Source organism: Mastomys coucha, unplaced genomic scaffold (assembly GCF_008632895.1).
Source record: "Mastomys coucha isolate ucsf_1 unplaced genomic scaffold, UCSF_Mcou_1 pScaffold23, whole genome shotgun sequence".
NCBI lineage: Eukaryota > Metazoa > Chordata > Mammalia > Rodentia > Muridae > Mastomys > Mastomys coucha.
Window position 1 is genome coordinate 45,335,690 of NW_022196906.1, and position 18,233 is coordinate 45,353,922.

The window sequence follows — 18,233 nt, forward strand, 5'->3', positions numbered from 1 at the left end:
TAGATTGACCTGTTCAAGGTCACATGGCAGCCTGGGTTCTAATCTAGATCTGTTTTACCACAACTTGGTATAGATAGAGAAGTGAGGACACAGATGAGAGTTGGGGTGACTGACTGTCTTGAGAGAATGGGATTTGATATGCCATCATATAGATGGCACCCGAATCTAGTCTGAAAAGATGAAAGTAAATCACCTAACAAGTTGGAGGAGGACGTGTCACTGTGGAGAAAACCAAGGCGTGGGATGTCTGTAACAGTGTGTCTGAGGTGTGGGAGTGCAAACAGGAAGTGAGAAGACAGGGAATGGTGATGAGGAGATGGAGGAAGACACAGGAGCTCGGCCACAAAGGGCTGTTGAGCTGTGGTAAGAGCTTGGACTTTGTCCACCAGTGGGCAATGAGTCTTATGGTGAAAGTGCTACTCTAGAACATGGACTCTGATGGCGAAGCCATGGGTCTAGAGTTGTTGGCAGAGTTGTGGTGTGGCCACATGAAGGTGCTGTTCTAGAACACGGACTCTGATGGTGAAGCCGTGGCTCTCGAGTTGTTGGCAGAGTGAGTGTGGAGCTTCTGGAGTCCAGTGAAGACCTGATGCTGAGGGTACCAGGAGGCTGGCAGGTGACACCGCCATCTGTGTTTATTTGTCATCCTTTCAGAAGCTGTATGAGGAAAGCTGATTCATGCCTCTTGGTGCCGAGAGCTGTTCTGACCACCTGTCCTGGCCACCATACAGTTCCCAGGGCCTTTTCTATTTTGCTCACCATTGACTCCTTTCACAATGACACTTGTGTACGGAGGGACTACCACATCTCCCCGTCCCACACTACAAAATCAAAAGGCCCTTAAGTTCTTCCATGATCTAATTTAGTGATGCACTGTGCAGGTCTGATCATCTGGTCCGTGATAATGTTTAATTGATGAAGGAATGGTGAAATATCCTTATGAGCACTCACCTTATATTTACGAAGCCTCACTCTGTGTGGGTGTCGTCACCCTTGGTAACCTAGGCAACCATAGGGATTCCATCACTGATATGGAAGGAATGATTGATTAAAGCTTTCAAAAGCACAGAGGAGGAGTCAAGAGCAAAAGCCATGTTAAAATTCCGAGGGAAAGGGGACTAATTATGGAAACACAGATTTACTTTGTTATCACCTGTGTAGCTATATGTGGTACATTTTGAAGTCAGTTAACCTATTGCATCAATTTAGGTTCTAACCAGGAGTTGCAACAAACATCTGTAAGAATGTATGTGAAACTGAATATAGTGGTATAGTATGGGGAGACTTCCACAGATTTCTACTGTATCATCTTTACACTTTCTACCTGTGTATTCTCTTTGGCAATTGCACAATAGGTTGTCTTTGTAATTAAGGCAACTAATTAATATTAAATTAAAATTAACATGGATGTCATCTTTATATCTTCATGGTTAATTTCTCATTTGATAAAAAAAAATATGATTCCAAATGTCTTCAGTTTCTGAGCCATGAGCTATTTTATGTCCCCTTAGAAAGCTCACATGATTCCAGAATTTCAACTTTTTGACGGTTTCTTAAAATTTTTATTTTAACAGCTCTCCTGCTTGGCACAAAATTATGTCCAGGCTGCATCTGTGAGGAAGTGATTGCTGTTGCCTAAGTTACAAAATGAAGCATATTTTTATACCCCTGGCTCTTGGTGTGCCTTTGAAATGCTGTTTGTATTTATGCAGCTACATTAGAGCAGCGAGAGCCACTGGGAAGCATTTTGGCCAGCGAAGAGATTGCAGAACTGCAGCCCCACCAGATGGACCAGCCAGGGTTGTTTTGCTGTAAAACCTGATTATTTTTGCAAGCTGCGTGAAAGAATTCTCCAACAGGAAGGATTTAAAATTTCCTGACATTTAAAAAGAGAATTCCACAGAACCAATAGAACAGCTGAGAAAATAAGTTCCCTATGAAAGGCTTGCTTTTATTATTATTTAAAATTTTTCTACAATTGTGCAGGAGCAGGTGGCTGGGTGGGGACCATGGAAAACTCTGGAAGTGTAGTTCAGTTCTCCAAACAGGGCAGGACAGTGGGCTAATTAAAGTCAGACAATGGGCAGTCTGGAAAGCCTTAGAAAATAAAGCATTCATTCAAATGAAGAGCAACTGTAGAATGTGTATCCTTAAATTCAAACAATGGCATTTTGCATTTACAAGGCATCAAGTGCTCAGAAAATGTTGTTTTTTCGGGGGTGCAGGGAATTGGAGAGGTGGCTCAGTGGTTAAGAACACTGACTGCTCTTCCAGAGGTCCTAAGTTCAATTCCCAGCAACCACATGATGGCTCACAACCATCTGTAATAGGGTCCAATGCCCTCTTTTGGTGTGTGTCTGAAGGCAGCTACAGTGTACTCATATAAATAAAAATAAATAAATCTCTAAAAAATTATTATTATTATTATTATTATTATTATTATTATTATTATTATTATCATTTCTGGGCTCATGAAGGGACTTCCTTAGTTACTAAGGAGCAACATTCCAAACACCATGCCTTGACAACAAGGAAAAAGTACGAGGAAGATACCCTTCGATTAGATGTAGATTCCCTCTATTAAGAACTTGAAAACTAATGAGGAATAAGAAATGGATTTTTCTGTGGGAAATTTAGGGAAAAAAATAGTAAGGTAAAGTGAAGTAAATGTATTAAAAATTCAAGTTTTCTCAACAGCTTTAGTAACCAAACAAATGTGAGGCGTTTCTCAAAATATAAGAAAAAAAATTATAGGGGAAAAATAAAAATATAAGAAAACACAAAACTTCCAAACAGTCGCAAACTATTAAATACATATTAGCCATGTGATGATAGTTCATTGTGCCTTAGGCAAACAAGATAATCTTACTGAAGCCAAAATTATTATAGGATTGGTTCCATCTATGAGAGTTGCAGAGGTGAACAGTAAGTTTAATGGTTAATTTAAGGGAATCCTAGCAATTCATACACTTTGACAGCGCGCCCCTGACTTTTTTTTTTTTTTTTTTTTGCACTCGCGCCTTCAGAGCTTGGGGCACTTTGTCTGAAACTTTTGTCTGAAGCCCCTGATTTCAAACGGTGTTCATACATTGCTATATTCTTAGATCGTAGCTGTGAATCTGTGATCAACTCCACACTTCTAAACTGTGGATAATCAGCTTCTGAACTTCTCTTTGCACTGCTCCTTCCAGCCACCACTGCTAGTCAGTGTAATCATTAAAGTGTGACCAGAGTGAGAGCAATGTATAAACTGCAAAGTTTAGCGACTGTGTGTGTGTGTGTGTATCTTGATTAAAATTAGAGTTCCATATTAGAAAAGGATTCCATTTGTCTTTTGCTATAGGATCCCATGGAATGAGAGCATTGGTAGTCTTTATCCTCCAATCTCTTCCCATATTTCCATGAGAAAGTATGGTGCAAGGATGCTGGCTTCCTCTTTCTCTAACACTGGCTTTCAGGCATGGCCAATAGTGACTGGCACACTCTTCAGGATCCAATGTGATTACACACACAGAATCAACATAAGATCCATACAAATCTCCCAACATCCTAGATTGGAGGAGGAATGAGCTCACAGTGGTCCCTTCTCTTCCTTGAGGACATCTTAATGAGTCTGTACAATTAATAGTTGGTAGGTGAGAAGACAAGACATTTTCTTTGTAGTCTAACCATTGAAAAGTTGCCTAAGGGCCTATAGGCCATTCCTCCCCTATACACCTGTAAGAAACACTAATGAGACTCATTGGGTCATTCAAAAAGGAAAAGACATGAAAGAAAAAGGGGGACTAATTAGGAAAAGGAGGGAAATAAATAGGAGGGAGAGGGAAACAAGAGAAGAGAATAGGGTGGATATGATCAAAAATATACATGTATAAAAATGTCACAACAAACTCATGTACAATTAATTAATATATGCTAATCAAACATCAAAATAGGAGTAAGGCTCTTTCATGGGCGTAATCATGAGAGAATTCTGATTACCATGGAAGTAAGATAACATCAAGAGATGAGTCTTTAGGGACAGTATGTTGAGTAATCTCCCCTCTAGTGAGAATTGATCCTGGGAATGAAGCTTACGTGTCTTCTTTGTCCACTTGAGAAAGTAGGAGCCATATTAACCCCTCAAATCAGAGTGGCAGCCACAAGAGGCTGCAGAGGACAGAAGAGAAAAAAAATAGAGAGAAATGGGTTGTGTGAGCCCTAGGGATTTTCAAGAGAGAGGAAGTTTATGGATTTTTAAGAGAATGGAAGAGAAGCTTCTTCAATGTCCATGTGTGACATGAGAGGATTCTGGATCAGAGGTCTCATACACTGGGTAGGGTTGTGGAGAGACCTGTGAGATCTGGTGGTCTGGGGGGGAGAGGGATGATGAGTGTGGACTGCTCGTTAGCAGCAGATTTTGAAATTGAACTAGAGAAAATTGTTGAAAGACATGAGAACTTCGGGGAGTCTAGTTTCTAAAAGAAATATATTTCTATATATATATTATATATTTCTATAATATTGGATATATTGGAGTCTGTAGGAAAGGAGAGTCTTGGGCTTGGTGGGGCATTCCCTGGATAGTCTACATACCTGTTGCGAGGATAAGCATGAAAATCATATGTGGATATTGGGAGGTATAAGACATAACTGGACTCCATCATTTTATATATGGAGTCTGAAGCTTGGTATGAAGACCTGAAAATTAGTGGTGACTCCAAGCCTTGTCCCACTTTGGTATGGATATATACATTTAAGAAATCAGTATAGTCAATATAGTTGAAGATGTAGCTCAGTTGGTTGAATTCTAGTCTAACATGTACCAAAAACAAACAAACAAACAAACAAACAAAAAAACAAAAAAACCCAAAACCAAAACCAAAAAAACCTCTCCTAGGTTTGATGTTAGAGCAACAAAAACCAGGCATGGGGGGTCCACACCTGTAATCACAGTACTCTGGAGGTGGGGGGAGGGATAGCAGAGTGTCACTCATCTTCAGCTACATAGTGAATTTGAGACTAGCCTGAGCTACATGAGATCCAGTTTTAAAAACATATGCATAGTAGCAGCACACCAATCAGATGAAAAAAAAAATCCATAAATCTGAGTCCAAATGTAAGCTCTGTAGCTTTCTACCTGATTCTTCATTCTCCCACCTGATTTCCTTTGGAGGCTGCTGAGCTCTTGTTGATAACTTAATATATCTTAAAATACAGAAATGGGGATATTTATAAAGTCTCTATTTCAGAGCTCAGCAGTTAATAACAGCTATTATGATTAGTGTTTGAGACAGGGTCTCATGCAGCTTTTAATTCATGATGCAGCTGAAGACAACCTTGAACTCCTGATTCTCCTGACTCCATCTCTCCAGTGTTGGGATAAACAGATATGGCCAACTGTTATTATTATTATTATTATTATTATTATTATTATTATTATTATTATTGAGAGAAAGATAAAAGTCAATACAATTGTACCACCCATGCCCGTCCTTGTCCAGATATTAATCTTAGGGTCAGGCTGTTTGTAGATCAGGTGATTATTTTTGTGCTTTATGTGATTTTTCTGTTTTTCCATATTTCTTACAAATCCAACTTTTAAAACTTCAGTATAATTTGAGGAAAGAGGATTTACTTTTTTGCTTAAGATTGGCCTCAGAGGTTAGGAATTGGAGCTTGGTGTGTGTGTGAGTGTGTGTGAGTGTGTGTGAGTGTGTGAGAGTGTGTATGTGAGTGTGTGTATGTGAGTCTGAGTGTGTGTGTGTGTATGTGAGTGTGTGTGAGTGTGTGAGTGTGTGAGTGTGTGGAGTGTGTGTGTGAGTGTGTGTGAGTGTGTGTGAGTGTGTCTCTGTGTGTGTGTGAGTGTGTGTGTGTGTGTGTGTGTGTGGTAGAGTGTGGGTAGGACATGCTTTGAGGTCTGAGGAAATCTGTTGAGTTAAGGAGAAGCAACTCTAGCCAGCAGGGAAGGGAGGGTACCCTGAGCTGCGGGGAGCTCTGATTCTCTCCCCTGTCCACCTCTCACAAGAGTCTCTCAGAGGAGGAGCAGCTTCAGGAAGTCCTGTCAGGTCAGGAAGCTGCTAGAACTTCCTGGTTTTTATCTTCTTCCTGCTGTCTGAAGCAAGGCTTTTCATAAAATAGAGTTTATGATGAATAAGTCAAATCCTTATTTGAGAGTAGCTAAGGTTTGGGCTACTTGACATGGCAGAATGAAGCAATTGGGATATCTCAGCTGTAGCTGTTAAATTAGACGTTCAACTGTCTTGACCCACAGGAGGGAAGAGGGTGACAAACATTGGCTCAGTGTCCAATTAAGCTTGTTGCTTTTAAGACAAGGAGTGACCTGAGCTACCCAGCGGTGGCTGGAGAGGAGGTGATATACACAATGGGATGCTATTCAGCTACACAAAGGAGGAAAGCTCTAATTGTGGCAGCCCAGATGGAACTGGTACATTATGTTAAACAAAACAGGCTTGTTCTCCATGACATCTGCAACCTTTACAGAGTCATCTCCTAGAGTGAGTAGCAGAAGCTAGGAAGGGCCAGCAGAGGTGTGTGTGGCAAGAAGGGAGGGAGAGAGCATGATTAATGGAAGAGTGCATCTGAGTAGAAGAGGCACACTGAAAGTCTCTTTGCACATTAGAATCAAGCTCTGGCTGGTAACTGACCATGTATCCTATACAGCTAAATGAAGACATGGCCAGTACTGGAGGGGATGGGTATACCAGGTACACTGTTGATTATACATTGCACATGTATATTTAATATCACACTGTATTACAAATATGTATAATTATTCAGTTAAATCAATTAAAAATAATCCCATGCAACAAAATAAACTCCATTTTATGAAAAGATCCTCACATCTGCCACTTTTCTGTTTCATTCACTCAGAATATGTCATTTTTTCTAACCTACAAAGTTAGAGGCTTGACATGTTTCTATTATATTAGATATGGTAGTAACGAGGGTGGAGGTAGCCACTCCCAGGCAGGCCTGCTCTCAGAACACCCCATAATCTAGTGTGCATCTGGCTGAGGTTGGCACTTATTTTCTCTGGTACTTATCAAGTGGTGCCAGGTGTCAGCTGTTATAAAATCCATAAAAGCCACTGCATACTGAGTGCCCAGGATGCATCACGTGATATACCAGGTGCTCTGCAGACATAACCTAATTTCACTCATATTACTGTCTATGGTGGCTATTGCTGTCCCCATGTCTATGGGATGAAACTGAGACTCAGAAATCAGGACCATCTCCATGGATGGAGTGTGAGCCAGAGTCCATAATTCTGAAAGAGAAGATCCTGGCTGTTCAGCCACTCTGCCACTCATTCAGAAGGGACAAGCAGAAAGTAGCCAGATGTTAGTTAACTGGGGGAGATTTAGGACAGCAAACAGTTATAGCATAGTGCAATAAAGGTTAAAGCTGAAAATGCCATCTCAGGGATCCAAGGGGATGTCTGAGAAAGTGTCTCAGTCAGGGCTAGACAGGAGTTTAAAAGAGCTGTCCTTCAGCCCTCTGGCTCACCCCTCCACTCTGCAGGCAAGATGTTTCCCCTATGTCATGTGACAGACTGAAGACCTCTCCTTCCCCTTGACCTTTGTCCCCTTCGTGCATCCTGTTGTCTTCCCTCAAACTCTAGCTGAAGGCACACCCTCCTCCGTGGAGTGCTCTCTGCCCACCCTGTCCCTGCGTGTCTCCGTCTGAGCCCACACGATGTTCACCGAGGTGCTCGGAACAAAGCCATTTTGCTATTTTAATTTTCTTCTTCAAAGATGGTTCCTTCCCCTACCACAGATCTGTGTGATCTCAGGGCAAGGGATTTCTCATAGGGCCTTGAATTCTCATCTGCATAGTGCCTCACATACAGGAGGTTCTTAATAGGAACTGCACTTATTGAGTACCTATGATATGTTGTACCCTTGGAAAATATTAAATATGACCTTTATGGTGACCTTGGTGAGGTTTAAGGAAAGATTAGGCGACATTAGCCAAGTGTTTGTAGATGGCAGAGTTGGCCTGTGTGTGGATTGAGGTGTTGCTGGTGAGCCATCCAAATTCCCCGCCATAGTTTTCCTGTAAGACTCAGATTCAGATTTATGTCTTTATTAGTCTATGGTGTGCTGTAGGTGCGCACTCACACCTATCCGTGGTGTGATTATCTGTGCATGTATGTGTGGAGGCCAGAGATTGATTTTTAGGCCTCTCTCTTTCTCCCTGTCTCTGTTCCTGTTTCTTCCTCTCTCTGTCTCTGTTTCTCTGTCTCTCTCCCTCTCTCTGTCTCTCTGTTTATGTCTCTCTCTTTCTTTCTTTCCATGTGTGTGGGTGTGTCATGTGTGTTTGTGTGCATGTTTGCGGGCATGTGGGCACTCCTGTGTTGGAGAGCGTACACTTGCATGTGGAGGCCTGAGTTTGATAGGAACCATCTTTTGTACTTCTACCATACTCATGGAGGCAGGGTATCTTAATCCAACCCAAAACCTAGGTCTCAAAAACACAGCTAATCCTTATAGTCAGCTTGGTTTAGGGGCCTCCTACTTTGGCCCTCTGAGCCTTGAATGAATGGGTAGCAGCTACACCTACCTGGCACTTATGAGTTCAGAGCATAGGAATGCTGGTTCTTATGCTTGTATAGCAAGCTGTTAATCACTGAGCCATTTCCTCAGCTCCTCTACTTTATCATCATCATCATCATCATCATCATCATCATCATCATCATCATCATCATCATCATCGAGATAGCATCTCTTCTGGTACTAGTTGTCCAATGAGCCTCTGCAATCTGCATGCTCTTTCCTCCCTCCCTGGCCCCAGCCCTGAGGTATGAGTGGACACTACCATGCCCAGATTTTACTTGGGTGGATGGGATACAAACTGAAGTCCTCAAGAATACTCAGAAAGCACTTTACCCACTGAGCCACTGAGCCATCTCCTTAGCCTCAGACATCTGTTTTAAATGCTAAATAGTGAGATGAGAACATGTGAAAATTAATAACCAAAATAAAGAGGCTGAAGGAAGAGGATAAACTTTTTAAGGTTTCAGTCTTCAAAATGAAATCCTGAGCTGTAGTTCAAAGGTGGAAATATGCAGAATTGGTCAAAAGGCCTGATGTCAGGTACAGGGGAGGAAGTTCATAAAATTGTACTGTCAGGGACCTTTGCAGTAGAAATACATTGTAATAGCTCTTGTGACAGGAGAGTAACTGTATAGAATGATACCTGTGTGTATGGGTGTGCATGTGTGTGTGTCTGTGTGTGTATCCATCTGTGTATATGTGTTAAGATGTTTCGCTGTGGTAACTAATTCACTAGCTACATGTTATCTCATAGCATCATGTTGTAAATCTCAAATACATAAACTATAACTTACTTTGAAATGAATACTAGGCTTGGGGAGATGGCTTAATCGGTAAAGTACTTATCCTGAAACCAGAAGGTCTTGAATCTAATCCTGCAGTCCTCATGTAAAACTCTGGGCACGGTGATAGGAGTTTGTAATCCCACAGTTGGGGTAGTAAAGACTGACAGTTATCTATCACACCCTGCACAGTCAGCTTTGCACAATTGGTGAGTTCTGACCTAGTGAGAAACAGTCTCACAGAGCTCTTAAATCACATTTGAGGTTGCCCGGTAGACTCTGTACACATATGTATGCACACATGCATGCATACTCCCACATGTGAACCCACACAAATAAGTATAAGATAAATGTGCACCCATAGAGACAGACAAATACAAATAAAATTGGATGTTGAGAAGAGCACAGTCTTAGGAGATGTTTCAACTCAAATTGTTGACAAAGACATCAAGGCTGAGAAAGGAGAATGCAATTAACTTTACAGAGCCACAGTGAAGGCCCAGGCAACAGCCATGCTGCTCTGGGGGCAGAAGAGAAGTCTCAGGGTAGTCAAAGAAACTTTTAAGATAATAAAATATATGGTTTCCCTGCTACGTATTTTTCCCTCCTACTATTTCGAAGGAAATACAGATGCAAATCACAGATCTGGATGTCACAGGTTTATATTCCGTGGGTAAGGGAGTGTGCATGTGATTGGCAGAGCAAAGTGACACCTGGGCAGGGAACTAAACAAACCTACCATTGTGGACCTATTGCAAAGGTAGTCCCCAAACTGAGCCTGCCACTGGACACCTGTCCTGTAGTTAGCGTTTCTCATACCTCTCTCATCAAAGATCAAACATTTTCAATGACTCCAGGCCATAAAGATCACTCGATGGCACCCGTTTACCTGCTGTTCAGGGTTTCTTCTACGTTTGGTTCACTGCCAGGCTTCGTTCCTCTACTCACACTGTTTTCACCCGAAAAATGATTAGGACAAATCATTAACCAAGATATGACTGTATCCTGAATGTCCTTGACAGAGATTTAAGCAACGGATTGAAGTAGAAGGACTTAGGACTGGGTGGAAAGGGAGCAGAGGTGTAATAACTAATATTTGAGAAGCAAACACCCGGAGTTGGCATTGAAGGATCTCACCATGTGAAAGTAACTTTTGTTTTACATTTATTTTATGCATACTTCAAGGCAGCATAATCCAAATATTTTCTCCGTGGAAATAGTTTTGGCATTTCCTTCAGTTAAAGGCTTTCAAAACTGGAGCCAGATATTTCTGTTTATTTTTCCCTGTGTTTATGTAAAATATTAACCCAGACCTTCACATCTGCTTGGCCATTGTTACTGACTACAGTATTTCTGTGGGCGTGCCCAGAAAGTTATCACGGTATCCACCAATCCGAGGTCAAGATTAGCCACTAGAGCCCAGTTCCAGGCCCTTCTTAGCCTCCTACATAGTACAAGGTACTTCCCTACCCTCTCACACAATTGAAATTCCAAACAGCTTTTTCTTCTCCCCTCGTGCCAGCTGCTGTGCATTCAGTGACTCTAGATGAATCTTTATATGATTGCGTAAGAACAACTTGGTTAGTGAGCTAAATAGTCTGTGAATTGTTGACTGCATTTCAAAACAGACCAGAAAAATTGTGGCAATTAGGCTAATTGCTTTTCTTTTTTTTCTTTTGTAGATAAGATAACAGGGTTTATTGAATTTTGTGATGTGATTCTTAAAATGTTAAATGATTAGCTTTTATGAGTTCAATTGAAATAGTGTAGTTGCAAAAAAAATTTATCAGTCACAAATCTAATTATGTAGTTTTGGTACCAGGTGTTGGCAAGTGGTTTCTATCTATCTATCTATCTATATATCTATCTATCAACTATTATTTCTTTACCCTGGCAGAAGTCCAGGTAAGATAGTGAAGAATTACAGAAAACAAAACTGAACCTGAGAAAAAAACAATAAAGAAAAACTCACAATTTAAAAATATGCAGAGATGCACCATTTGCCAAGCCACAGTATATGGGAGGTAAAATAATGGAAGTGATTTGGTTAAAATCTTGTTACAAGACTTTTATTTTTATTTATTTTTTAAATTTTTTATTAGATTTTTATTTTTTATGGTAGTTTACCAAACTTTAAAATAAAGAACTTGAAAGTTTTTCTTGAGGAAATTCTCTTGTAAAGATAGAAAAGTTCAGCTTATGTCACCCTTCAGAGTGGTCAGAAGGAGCCAGCAGCCATCATGGGCATCTAAGAACTGCTTCTGGAAGCATATTGGTTGAGGGGACTTAATTTTCCATAATCCATGCACTAGTTTCCTAGGGCAACCATAACCTATCACTATTAAACAGTGTCTAAAACCATCTAAATGTGCTCTCCTGGTTCTGAAAGCCAGACACCCCAACCCTGCCTGGAGGCTGTCCCTGCTATTGGGGCTCGACTTTTTCCAGCCTATTCCTCCTATGGGCTTCAACAGGAAATCTATCTTCTTCTTTTTCCAGTCTGTTCCTGCTATGGTTTCAGTGGGGAATTTATCCTTTGCTTTTTCCAGCCTCTGCAGCTGCTGGGGCTTCCTTGATGGTTGCCTCGTTGCTCCAGCCTCACTGAAGGGCTCGCTTTACCTTTTCCTCTGGTATCTTTTCTATATTCCTCTTTCAAAACTGTCCTTACATCTGACTGCATGAAATGCCCACCCAGGTAAATTCCTTGCAAGCTTTTTAATCATGATTTGGTTACCAGGTACCAGAGGATTGATGTGGGATCTTCGGGAGCTCAGTATTTGGTCGGCAACACTAATCATTGGCCTTTAGCCATATTGTCATCTGGAAATTTTTTTTACCTCATGAGTAGTTTCCTTTCTACAAGCCCATCTGAGAGTGGAGACTCACTATGTCCTTATGGATCAGTACGAAGAAAACCAGGTCATCTCAGCACTGCTTTTGAGATGGAATCAGAGCCTGTGAGGAGGGTCTGCGGGCAGCAGGATGCTCCATGGTTTCTTCTCAGCAGGGATAGAAATAGGCCAGAAGAGTGAGTGCTGACTGATGATAATATCTTTCTGGACAGGTTTCTCAATATTCTGAAGTAGTAAATGGATAGTAAAATCAATTCATAGAGATGCTTAAAGTCCAAATAAGCTCACACTGGATGTTGCACATCTAATCACTGAAGCTTAAACATCACCAAAGTGAGAAAGCAGATTCTAGTACTAAGATGATACAATAAGAACATGGAGTTAAGGTCCTGTGTACCTTAACTCAGTATGGCTCTGTCACCCAGTATGGCTCTGTCAATACCACGGATGGAGATGACCTAACACTACATGAAGTGTGTACCATGGTCCTGTGTACCACCCAGGATGGCCCTGTCAGTACCGTGGATGGAGGATGGAGGCAACATATTTTTCTGTTGCTAGTTTTTCTATCTAATACTTATGCTCTCTCATACACTCCCTCTTCCTCTCCCTTTCTCCTTCTCCCTCCCCTTCTCCCTCCCCTCCTTCTCCTCTTTTTTTCACGTATCCAAGGTTACTGTGCTTTAGTCCACTCTGAGATTTCTTTTTAAATACAGAATTCAGACTCAGAAAATCTACTTTAAAAAAATAAAAGTTACATGTCTGTGTGACAGTATGCCACGTGAGTGAGGATGTATGCATAGACCAAGAGAGGTGCCCTGGAGCTGGAGTTCCAGGTAGTTGTGAGCCACCTGACTTGGGTTCTGGGAACCTAACTCAGGTCTTCCAAGCTATTTCTCCACCATACCTAATTCTCTGTCTTATTTTTCAACACATCTTTATCCTGTTTTCAACATATTCATCTGTAAAATGTAAATGCAAATTTCAGATAATATGCCCATAAAATGAGATAACACACACAAAAAAACACTTCACTCTATCCTCACATAAATATTCTACCTATTTTCTTTCTTTCTCTCTTTCTTCCCTCCTTTATTTCTTCCTTCCTTCCTTCTTCCTTCCTTCCTTCCTTCCTTCTTCCTTCCTTCCTTCCTTCCTTTGTTCCTTCCTTCCTTCCTTTCTCTCTCTCTCTCTCTCTTTCTCTTTCTTTCTTTCTTTCTTCCTTTCTTTCTTTCTTTCTTTCTCTCTCTCTCTCTCTCTCTCTCTCTCTCTCTCTCTTTCTTTCTTTCTTTCTTTCTTTCTTTCTTATTATATGTAAGTACACTGTAGCTGTCTTCAGACACCCCAGAAGAGGGCATCAGATCTCATTACGGATGGTTGTGAGCCACCATGTGGTTGCTGGGATTTGAACTCAGGACCTTTGGAAGAGCAGTCAGTGCTCTTAACTGCTGAGCCATCTCTCCAGCCCCCTAGCTATTTTCATATTGCATACTTATACAGTCTAGTCATAAGCATTCAGTTTAGTGTTTGGCTATATATGTTTTATGTGTATACCTACCAGATTATTCCTTTGTCTTACCAGATTATTTGGTATTTACCAGACTCTATATGTGCTCCACATATCTGGTTCCTAGTTTCTCAGTAGTTACTAGGCCAACACCCAAGTTAGTTTAGTTTGATAAGAGATAAGAAGCCACGATGCTGTGTGAGGTTAGGGCCCTTGCTCCTTATGTAAATCACAATGTGCCAGAGAATTGTTATTCAAGGAGAAAGTGTTGAGGCAATCATTTCCTAACTCCACCTCCACAAATGGGGCAAGCCTGAGAATCTGTATTTTAAGACGAAATTGAATTATGTGCTTTCAATGAGTGCAGCTTTCACATCTCATCAGAGATGTGTCTTTGAACAGTGGATAATGGTTACCTAGAAATTAAAAGCTGGCCAAAGTGGAGACAGTAAGTCTGTGTGGAGTGTTCAGATACAAGTAGGACATGTATAAGGTGCCTCTCTCTCAAGGGCTCAGGGAGCAGTGCAGTAGACAGGGTGGAGAGACTGTGAGAGCCACAGTTTAAGGGGGACCGGAGCAAAACAGTATCCTTTGGGCATGGCTGGATTGCTACATTCATAATGTGTTTGTATGTACAGATCTGGACAAGCCAGATTCACAGCCCAGCATGGAAGGGAGAGGGGTTCACAAACCCTACATCTAACAGGGGAGCTGTGGACAGTATATGGCTTCTTGGGGAGGGAGAATTGGTTTTCTTTAAGTGTGTAGCCCTGATAGGTTGACAGTGCTCCAATGGATGCCCCATACCAATTGAGGCAGCCCAAATTAGACTAAGTGGGTTATAGGAAAAAAAAGAGAATGTAAGTTGGGAGGTGGACAGTAGATTTGGGAAGAGTTGGGGGAGGAATTAGGGGTAAATATGATAAAAATATATTGTATGAAAGTCTCAAAGATTTAGTAAAATATTGATATTTAACTACTGTAACTGATTAGTTATATTAATATTATATTATATTATATAAAATATTATATTATTTTATCATTTTAAAAAAGTAAAACTTAAAAACTAGAGAGAGAAAAAAAGAAAAACCTATGACTTGATATTTACAGGTCTTGGGCATGAATCCCTTTTATTTTACTTTATTTTACTCATTTATTTTTTTCAGACAGGGTTTCTCTATATAGTCTTGGCCGTCTTGGAACTCACTCTGTAGACCAGGCTGGCCTTGAACTTAGAATTCTGCCTGCCTCTGCCTCCCAAGTGCTGGGATTGAAGGTGTGTGCCACCACTGCCCGGCTTTCAGTGCACCTTTTTACAGACAGAAGCCTCATGCTCTGTCTTGTTTGTATGTATATATCTATGATACCAAGAAGTGTGACTTCTGTCCTTACAATGTAGAGATGCAAGGTCCATTCCCTGCCTTGGTGTGCTTACATGTTCCTCTTTTCTACTAATTGGATGTTTCCCTTGGACTTTTTAAAAATGAAGCTTTAAAATTCAATTGTTCTTTTGTCTGAAGTAGTGGCTGAACATCCCTTCCATTTGCACATTGCAGTTGTTCATTTTGGGTAGATTCAGAAGCACTCCCACTCCCCACTGATTTCTCTGATTTCCCTCTCAGTCTGGTGATGATATTTATAACACCCCCTCCAGATGCTTCCAAGCAGGCACTCAGAGAAATACTGAATCGGGATCAGGCAAGGAGCCCAGCTGTCCAGATTTCTCTGTGTAAGCTAAGCTCTGATTGTCAGAGTAGAAGGGAAGAGGCTGTTTGAAGAGAGGGGCAGCAGGATGTGCATTCAAAGGTGGTCTTGGATACAGAGTTTGGTTCTGACGCTGATCAGTTATGGGAGGAGTTTGCCACTGGAGCTGTGCTGATGGTGGTGGTGAACATGTCAGCGGGGATTCCAGAGGGAGTGTTTCCTTGTGTACCCATCACTAGACGCTGCCTGTGGCTGCACTGTTTATTCCTGGTCACCTACGTGCCCAGCATTATTCTGCATTATTATTCTAATAGAATACACGACATTAACTTTTCATATTAGTTATAGTCATGACACGATTAGTCTAGTTGAGACATGAGCACAACTTATTAGGCAGTGAGCAGAGCTACAAGTATAGATGTGACTGACAGACATCGAGGAAGCTCCAGACCTATTGGGATTTATCATGAATCTCATCTATCATATGGAGAATAAAACAGAATATAACATATACAAAAGGGCAGCAATTTCTCCTCAAGCTCTGAGCCTTTCTCTACTGGGGGATGCAGAAAAGTCCAGACACATCCTGTTTCTACCGTCACTAACTGAAATAGTCAGCAATTAGATCACAGAGCTCTGGAGACATTGCCGCCGGTAGCTAATACACATGCCTTGAGGTGACGAACGGTCAGGCATTTTTATGTTATGAGGAACCATGAAGGTCACTTTGGGTGCCTCTTTTCTTGTTGGATCCAGAGACTTTCTCATGGGTGTGTGTGTTACATGCATAGATGATCCCTGGCAGGCCGGTGTTCCCTCTCTATGAGTGTTCTTTTCATCAAACCAGGTACCTTAGTAAGGAGGAGGGCTGGCATTTGTCAACGGTTATTTGTATGACATGAGGGAGTAAACACATTCTAGTTCCAGGGTCATATGACCATAGCAGATGAATAGAGATATACGTACTATTTCAAAAGTGAAACAAACAAACAAAAAGCCATTGTATAATGGGATGAGCAAGACAATGCAGAGACTGTAGAGAATAAAAATTCAAGTAAAAACCTTAATGCTAGTAGACAAGTTCCCAGAGACTATCATGATGGTGTCCTCAACAGGGAAAGGTTGTCCATCCAGGGAGGAAATTTAAAACAAAACCAAACAAAACTCAAAAGTATTTCTGACATATGTCCTAGGTAAGGGAATGCCTTTTGAGAAAAATCCGAGCCAGGGGGTGAGGTAGTGATGTGTAGGTAAAGGAGGAGAGGAGAGAGCTTGCTTTAGCAGAGGCTTCAAATGGAATTAATCAGGACTTACATTAAGTCTGGAGTTGCTTGTCTGCCTGGACCGCTTTTCTGCCAGGAGATCTTTGACTGTGTGCTTCACTCTCACGCCCTGGTACACGCGTTTGCTGTAATCTCCTGGGACTTAAGCAAATGGGAAAGTCACAATCAGTATATATGGAGTCACTAGGCCAACGGCTGAATGAGAGAGATTTTGAATTTGAAGGGATTCGAAGGAGTCCTAGTTCCTGCTGCTTGATGAAAATTCATTCAAATTCTGTGGAGATGGAAGGGACTCCTCTCTATCTCTCACACAGTTGTTCTTCAAAGTGACCTCTCTGGTTTTCACCTCTGCTTTGCCAAGAATAACTCCAAGAAGATTTATAATTTATACTTTGGTCACAAGATCAAGGACTGGATGAATTCAGAATCATACCTCTGACTGCACAGGAAGAAGTTAAACATGGATGGCCCAGGTTACTGTGAGACTGTATTTCTACCCTGGCATATCAGCATGAGATGTGTGGCAGAAGGTCAAGTGGATTATTTAAAGAAAGTCCTGTGTTCTATTTACTAAATGTGTTTTGTCCTTGAAAATCTGGTGATTGGACCTGGGGAATGACTGCTAAAAGCCAGGTCAATGTAGGTTGGGCTGATGGCTCAGTTAGTCAACTGCTTGTTATGCAGGCTCATGACCTGAGTTTGGACAGCCAACTCTATACAAGAAGCCAGGTGCAGAGGCATGCATCTGTGATTTCAGCAATGGGAAAGCAGACAGAGGAAGTCTCTGGGCTTGCTGGTCTAGCTGAGTCAATGAGCTCCAAGATCAGTGAGAGACTCTGCTTTAAAAAGTAGCATGGAGAATGATGGAGGAAGATATCCCATGATGACCGCTGCCCTCCACCCACACATGCATGCACCCCCCCAACTCAAACACACATTCAAAAGAAAACCAGACCAAGGATAAAGAAGAGTTGTTGGTTAATTAACATAGTTTCGAGTACTTACTATGTGCACTTGTTGAAGATACTACAGGGCTAGTCCATTTGCATGCACTATTTAACATGATCCATTTTGCAAATGAATAAACTGAGCTAAGTTATTTGGCAAAATCTCAACTAATTGCAATAAAGATGCAATTTAGACTCAGGTCAGTTTGTAGCCGAACAACCAGGGAAAACGTTTCACCAAGAAGAAATAACAGATAGGTGGATTTTTAGAGAAACATCTTCCCAAGGTTCTGAAGTTGGTCAGCATTGTTTTAAGCAGTTGTGAGCTTTGTGAATCAAGATGGCCAAGTAATTACTGGGGAATCTTCTGCTTGGACCACCCTGATGGTGTTCAAGCACCGAATTAGTTGGTTGAACTAGACACAGTTTAAAATATTTTTATGCTTGAAATTGCTGTGGTAGGTTGGATGGCTGTGATCCACTTTAACTGAAGTGCTGCTGTCTTACAAGCAAATACAGCTGGGACAGATTGAGTTTCTCTGCATATGACAGAACATACCCATGTATACATATCTGAGGCACATGGCCAAACTCTAATCT

At 41.3% G+C, this 18,233-nt stretch overlaps 1 protein-coding gene across 5 annotated transcripts in view; it reads right to left on the bottom strand.

Annotated features, from left to right (window-relative positions):
- Nucleotides 1–18,233, bottom strand: part of CUNH11orf53 (chromosome unknown C11orf53 homolog) — a 42,441-nt gene that overhangs the window by 14,393 nt on the left and 9,815 nt on the right. For 2 of the 5 annotated variants that reach the window (XM_031344679.1, XM_031344678.1), the window contains exon 2: nt 16,718–16,827. In XM_031344679.1, the coding sequence (XP_031200539.1) occupies nt 16,718–16,827 (110 nt within the window). Of the gene's footprint in view, nt 1–951; nt 982–10,229; nt 10,347–16,717; nt 16,828–18,233 lie in introns of those variants that run through there. The other 3 variants (XM_031344682.1, XM_031344680.1, XM_031344681.1) reach the window with 3 other exon arrangements.